General features: G+C 46.4%; 1 protein-coding gene across 1 annotated transcript; it reads right to left on the minus strand.

Moving 5' to 3' along the window:
- Positions 1-1,227, minus strand: LOC125575397 (cytochrome P450 71A23-like). Its single transcript, XM_048749038.1, has 3 exons — positions 1,148-1,227; positions 568-1,023; positions 1-58 (listed from the first exon to the last, which is right to left on the minus strand). The coding sequence occupies exons 1-3, from the start codon at positions 1,225-1,227 to the stop codon at positions 1-3; spliced, it is 594 nt and encodes a 197-aa protein (XP_048604995.1).
- Between the last annotated feature and the right edge of the window lie 6,045 nt (positions 1,228-7,272).

Genomic DNA, 7,272 nt, shown 5'->3' on the forward strand with positions numbered 1-7,272 from the left:
TTAAGTCCCATTAACAGTGTGAGGGTCCTTATGCATCATGATCCACTCATCAATCATCCTAATCAGTAAACATGTTCTATCAACCTAGCTCTCAAACATGGACTACTCAATCCTAACTCCAACATAAAGGAGTATACAGAATCATGAGAGAAAGTTGGGTTCAAGACACTCCACCTTAGCGTAGATCTGGATATGGATCTGGAACAAGAGACAAGGGGGATGGGATCTGGAACAAGGGAACAAGGGAGAGATGAGATCTAGTCACCACCACCAATCGGCTGCAACCACCACCACCACCATACGGCACCGGCGAGGAGGAGGGAGAGAGATCGACGGTGAGGAGAGAGAGAGACGTGAGAGAAGAAGAGAGAAAAGGAAAAGAGAAGCTTGATGGCTAGGGTTTTCTAGTCTCTCTAAATCTCTGCAGCGCTTCGCTCAAGTTTCAGAATGAGAGAAAAGAGAGAGGAGACAGCTTTATTTATAGGAAAAGGAGGGAACCCTAGGTCATTTACCCTAGTGGGCCGCACTCCCAACAGGCTCTCCTTAAGAAATTTTTGGGCCAGGAACCGGGCCGTTACACCTGGGCACATTCTTCTCCCTGCTCCAAATGGTATCGGCTCAAAATTCTGACTTAAGAAATCAACAGACGAATTTAAATGCCTCTCCGGTTTAAAGTCAGCCGTGTCTGGTCCCCATATTGCAACCTCTCTCCCGACCGCATAAAGATTGATCATAACCTGTGTGCCGGCTGGTATGTGGTAACCTCTTAGGTTGACATCTTCTGTTGATACATGAGGAACCGTCAATGGAAATGGAGGATGTAGCCTGAGTGTCTCTTTGATCACAGCTTTTAAGTAGTACATGTCTTGGATGTGGTCTTCTGATACGCTTTGTTTTCCTTTACCAACGGTACGGACTTCTTCTTGAAGTCTTTTCAGACACTCTGGGTGACTTAACAGCTCTGACATTTCCCATTCCAAAAGCGTGGAGGATGTGTTGGTACCACCCACCCACAAAAGCATCCTGAATATTGAAAACCAAAACAAGAACAATGGTTATATACTAAAACATTATTGGATGTGAATTCCAATTTCTTTTTTTTTCTCTCCATTACCAAGATGATTGCCTTTATGCTCATTCGGCTGACCTCAAACCCCACACTCTTGTCTCTCTGAAGGGTGAGTAAAACATCTGCGAAATCAGCCTTACCGCCATCTCAATCTTCATGATCCTGAACAACTTTCTCCAATATCTCATCAAAATCGTTTGCCGTCATTTCCAGTTGACGCTCCAAACCGCAAATCCAATCAATCCATGAAAGACACGGTACAAAACTCCCGAAAGTAAAGGTACCCAATTGCCTCACGAGCCTGTCCGTCAACTCTTTTAAATCTGTTTCAGCACCATATTTCCTTCCCAAAGCAACTATACATATAACATCGCTAGTACAAGTCATCATGATCTTGCTCAGATTCATAGGGGAAGAATGATAAGTTTGAACGTGTAATCTCTCTTATCGCAAGATCTCCCTCTCTTTTACGTAACTTGTTCGTGTAAAAGAGAAATAAGAAACTCAAAGCTTTAATAACTCTCTCGATATAAAATAGTATGTAGTCCCCAGTAGGAATCACAGTACAAAAACGATGATGCTAAAGGTATTACGATCGTTCTCAGAGGACTCATGACGTCACTCTTCAATACATACAAAAAACATGAAGAAAAAGTAAAACAACTACTCGACTTTATTCTTTATTCCTCGTAGCAAAGCCTCTGTCTCACACCAAATCTTTGCCCACTCGTCCTTCCCTCTTACTCAACCAGAAGGTTACTCTCCTCTTCCTTTTCTAACTCCACTTCTTCAGCTCCCTTCGACTCTGTCTCAGCCAACACCTGCTCCAACTGGTTCACTCCCTTGCGACGTTTACGGAAATAGACCTGTTGGTACGTATCAATACCCCGCCCCACGAGACGCAGCTTGTCCTCAAGCTGAAATTCCGGAAACTGACGAGACAATTCCCAACCTGACACCCAAGTGTTCTCATGAGCAGGCAGACCCATCCACTGAACCAAAACCTCAAGACGCCCATCCGCTGTGTAACGAGTATCTAAAACTGCTTCAGGTAGGACTACAAACTCCCCCGTAGATGAAAATGTAGTCGGCAATGGTGTAACTGGTATAGACTGGCCAATCGCAGCTTTCAACTGAGAGATGTGAAAAACCGGGTGTATGCGTGATGAAGGTGGAAGTTGTAGACGGTAAGCCACCTTCCCTACTCGTTCCACAACCTCAAACGGACCGTAAAACTTTGCGGCTAGCTTCTGACAAACGCGACGTGTGACAGAAGACTGACGATACGGCCGTAACTTCAAGAAAACCCACGTGCCTACGTCAAACTCCACATCTCGACGATGTTGATCAGCCTTCCTCGTCATACTCTGCTGCGCTTTCAACAAAAACTCCTTCAAATGTGCTAACATCTCATCCCTTTCACGTAACATACTCTCCAAATCAAAGTTCCCCGTTGAACCCTCCTCGAAAGGAATCAACGTCGGTGGATCTCTGCCATAGACTACGCGAAAAGGCGTTGTCTGTAAGGAGGAGTGAAAGCAAGTACTGTACCAATATTCCGCCCATGAAAGGTACTTAAACCAAGTCTTGGGTTGGCCCGACGCGAAGCACCGCAAGTAGGTTTCCACGCAACGGTTGAGGACCTCCGTCTGACCGTCCGTCTGTGGGTGGAATGCGGTGCTGAACTTCAGCATGGTCCCTGACAGGGGAAAACATTCCTTCCAAAAGGCACTGAGAAAGAATCAATCCCGGTCAGAAATGATAGACGCCGGAAAGCCATGTAAACGAACAATCTCAGAGACAAACTTCGACGCTACATCAACTGCTGTGAGAGGATGGTGTAAACCGATGAAGTGGCCATACTTGCTCAAACGATCCACCACCACTAAAATCACATTCACCCCCGTCGACGAAGGCAAGTCCTCCACGAAATCAAGACTGATATCACTCCAAATCTGTGTCGGAATGGGTAACGGCTGAAGCAATCCTGCCGGGGAGAGTGTGGAATACTTATGTGTCTGACACACGGTACATTGAGCCACATACTGTTGCACCGTACGCCGCATATCCGCCCAGTAAAACGCCTGCTGAATGCGTTTTAGCGTCTTAAGCACACCCGAATGACCACCAATACGACTATCATGGTATTCTGATAAGAGCAAAGGAATGAACTTGGAGGTACGAGGGATCAGCAAGCGAATTTTGTAATGCACATAGCCCCCAATCAAAGAAAATCCTTTCCCTACCTGTGCGCCAGCCAACAATTGTTGCTTGATGGCTTCAATGCCTTCTCTTGCGCAATTTCAGCATAAATGTCTTGCAAGTGAAGGAATTTAGGGATCACCAGTGATAACAACGTCGTACACACGCCTCCTTCCGGTCTGGCCATCTGTCTCGACAGTCCATCTGCGGCCTTGTTCTCAATTCCCGGTTTATAGATGATGTCAAACTGAAAACCAAGCAGGCGAATCAACCATTTCTGATACTCCATCGAAACCTCACGCTGTTCCAGGAGGAACTTCAGACTCTTTTGATCTGTGTGAACCACAAAGTGATGACCAGTAAGGTAATGCTTCCATTTAAATATAGCAAACACAATAGCCATAAGTTTTCGCTCATAGATCGGCTTCAGTTGTTCACAAGGAGTCAACGTGTGGCTATAATACGCAATGGGGCGTTTATTCTGCATCAGCACTGCTCCTAATCCCACACCGGAAGCATCAGCCTCCACGACGAACTGCTCCTTGAAGTTAGGGAGAGCGAGGACCGGTGTGGTAATCATGGCTGTCTTTAGAACATCAAACGCCTGTTGGGCTAAAGAAGTCCAACAAAACTGCTCCTTTCAAAGCAACTCGGTGAGTGGTTTTGCTAAAGTCCCATAATCCTTGACATAGCGACGGTAGTAACCCGTCAACCCCAAGAAACCACGCAACAACTTCACAGTCTTTGGAATTGGCCATTGTTGCATCGCCTCTGTCTTGGCAGGATCTGTTGCGACGCCGTCCTTAGATATAATGTGCCCAAGATACTCCACCTGAGACTGACCAAAGGCACACTTCTTAAAATTGGCATATAACTTCTGCGCCGCAAATACTTCCAAAACCAAACGAAGATGTTGTGCATGATCCTCCAATGACGAACTGTAAATGAGAATGTCATCGAAAAATACCAACACAAACTTCCGTAGGAATGGACGAAATAGCTCATTCATCAACGCCTAAAAAGTAGACGGAGCATTCATCAACCCGAAAGGCATGACCAGAAACTTGAAACGGCCCTCATGTGTGCGGAAAGCCGTCTTCGCAATGTCCTCCTCACACATGCGAATCTGATGATACCCAGAGCGCAAATCCAACTTCGAGAATACCACTGCACCGTGAAGCTCATCCAGTAACTGGTCGATCATGGGAATTGGAAACTTGTCCGGTACGGTAGCGCGATTCAGAGCACGGTAATCAACACAGTAGCGATGAGAACCGTCCTTCTTCTTTACCAGTAAGACGGGGCTAGAAAAAGGACTAGTACTCGTACGGATGATCCCGGCCTGTAACATTTCCAATACCATTTTCTCCATCACTTCCATTGTAGCTCTTGGATAACGATAAGGTCGAACGGAGACTGCAGTCACCCCCGGAAGTAACTGAATACGGTGGTCATGACCTAGAGGAGGAGGCAATGAAATCGGAACCGTAAATACGTAAGGGTAAGAATCTAACACGGTCTGCAACTCCGCATTAAGCGGTAGAGGTACGACCTTGTGACTGCTCAGCTCTACTGAAACACGCTTCGACGAAACTCCCGAAACAACTGACAGTGACTGCAACGAAAACATTCGTCCTTGCAAATCCGGTTCTCCCACCAACGTCACCATCCGTCCACGATGCTTAAAACCCAATTCATGGATGCTCCAATCAACCAAGCACTTCCCCAACTTGCGCAACCATTTTACGCCAAGGACGACGTCAACGCCCCGCAATTCCAACGAAATAAAATCATCAGTGAACGCTTCTCCTTGCACCGAAAAGGACACAAAGTGGCACACGCCTAATCCATCCACAGTTACCCCAGTACCCAAACGAATCTGCAGCTTAGAGCCACTGATCAGAGGGAGCTTAGAGTGCTCCACCACGCCTGGCGTCACAAAATTATGCAAAGCGCCACTGTCAATGAGGATCACCACTTCACAACGTCCAAACTGGCCACGAACCTTCATAGTTGTAGGAGTATCATTACCTAAGAAGGCGTTCATTGATAACTCCATAATCTGATGATCAATAGGTAGTTCATCATCAGTCAACTCAATCATGTTGTCATCCAATACCTCCACTTCGTAACCGTTAAGCACCGCAATAATCCTCAAATCCTTCATTGGACACTCATTGACATGAGCCTTAGAATACCTCCCTTTACACTTGAAACACACTCCATTACACCTCATGTCATCTAACTCCGCATCCGTGTACTTCTATCAAGGTTTGAAGCTAGAAGCAGTGCCTGTAGGTGAGGTTGTCGTCACCCCTTTCTTAGTCCCGGTGAATGGTACCGTCGACTTATAGTTAGTAGTCGACTTACCACGACGACCACCACTAGTACTAGCACCAGCAGCCAAGACTGATTTACAAAAGGCACTGTCTTCCATGCCCATCACAGCCGTGATATGTTGTGTCAACCCCCGTGGCTCCTTCATCTTAATCACCTCCTGAAACTCCGGTTTCAACCCATTGTAAAAGATATGTTCCAAGTTCTGCTCATCCACTCCCACCACAATACTCTTTAGCTCCTCAAACTCATTGATATACTCCGTCAACGAACCCGTTTGGCGTAGCGCAAAGAGGAGTTTTGCTGGTTCATCCTCCAATCGTTGCCTGAAACGTGAAAACAGACGCCGCTTAAACTGACCCCAATCTGTGAATGGAACGGTATCCATCTCCGAGTTAAACCAGTTTAGCACCGGACCCTCCAAGCTGACAGCAATCAAATCCAGCCGATCACGACCATGATAGTTACCAAAACGAAAATAACGTTCAATGTGTGCAATCCACCCATACGGACCCGATCCAGAGAAGATCGGCATCTCAATCTTCTTCACTAGACTCTCGCGTGTTTCGCACGCTGGATGATGATATTGTGGCCCCGATTGAACCCCTGAAGAGTGAAACAGAGAAGCTGACTGAAACACCGGCGCTGGCGACGCCGAGGAGTCTGCTACCTCCTTTCCAGGCCCTCTCGTCGGCATCTGGTTCGTATCGAGATGATTTAACACCGTCATCATCTGATCAAAACGACGATCCAACGAATCGAGGCGTTTCTCCGTCGTCAGCAAACTTCGATCGATAGCTGTCAACTGCACCTAAGCTCCCGTTACGAACGTCGACACGCGGTTCCACTCCGTCTTAATAAAATCCACTTGTTGCGAAAGTTCCGCGGTCTTCTCGTTCACCTCCAAAATATCTTCCGCCGAGCTGTCCATCTTCACAAACGGCGCCGATCACTGTTCACAACGCACCAATTTGATAAGTTTGAACGTGTAATCTCCCTTATCGCAAGAGTTCCCTCTCCTTTACGTAACTTGTTCGTGTAAAAGAGAAATAAGAAACTCAAAGCTTTAATAACTCTCTCGATATAAAATAGTATGTAGTCCCCAGTAGGAATCACAGTACAAGAACGATGATGCTAAAGGTATTACGATCTCATGGCGATCGTTCTCAGAGGACTCATGACGTCACTCTTCAATACATACAAAAAGCATGAAGAAAAGGTAAAACAACTACTCGACTTTATTCTTTATTCCTCGTAGCAAAGCCTCTGTCTCACACCAAATCTTTGCCCACTCGTCCTTCCCTCTTACTCAACCAAAAGGTTACTCTCCTCTTCCTTTTCTAACTCAACTTCCTCAGCTCCCTTCGACTCTGTCTCAGCCAACACCTGCTCCAACTGGTTCACTCCCTTGCGACGTTTACGGAAATAGACCTGCTGGTACGTATCAAAGAACTCTGTTTCCGGATCGTTTCCATCATCAGACTGATCTCTTCTTGTCTCACGTCTCGAAAGGTTCGTACTATTTTGTTGCTGAGAAGATGGAGGACACTCAGACTCTTCATTTGTCTCCAATACTCTCCGTACGGGGCTGAGGCCAAATTACGGCTCCCGTAAAGAAGCTTGTCGTAGATTTTGGAATGTTGACGACTCGCAAAGACGCGGTC

Source organism: Brassica napus, chromosome C2, assembly GCF_020379485.1.
Source record: "Brassica napus cultivar Da-Ae chromosome C2, Da-Ae, whole genome shotgun sequence".
NCBI lineage: Eukaryota > Viridiplantae > Streptophyta > Magnoliopsida > Brassicales > Brassicaceae > Brassica > Brassica napus.

Coding starts and splice junctions, on each gene's coding strand:
- LOC125575397 (XM_048749038.1), bottom strand. CDS start 1,227: ATGAAGATTGAGATGGCGGTAAGGCTGATTTCGCAGATGTTTTACTCA. Junction 1,024..1,147: donor ACAAGAGTGTGGGGTTTGAG/GTCAGCCGAATG, acceptor TTCAATATTCAG/GATGCTTTTGTGGGTGGGTG. Junction 59..567: donor TGCCCAGGTGTAACGGCCCG/GTTCCTGGCCCA, acceptor TTTACTGATTAG/GATGATTGATGAGTGGATCA.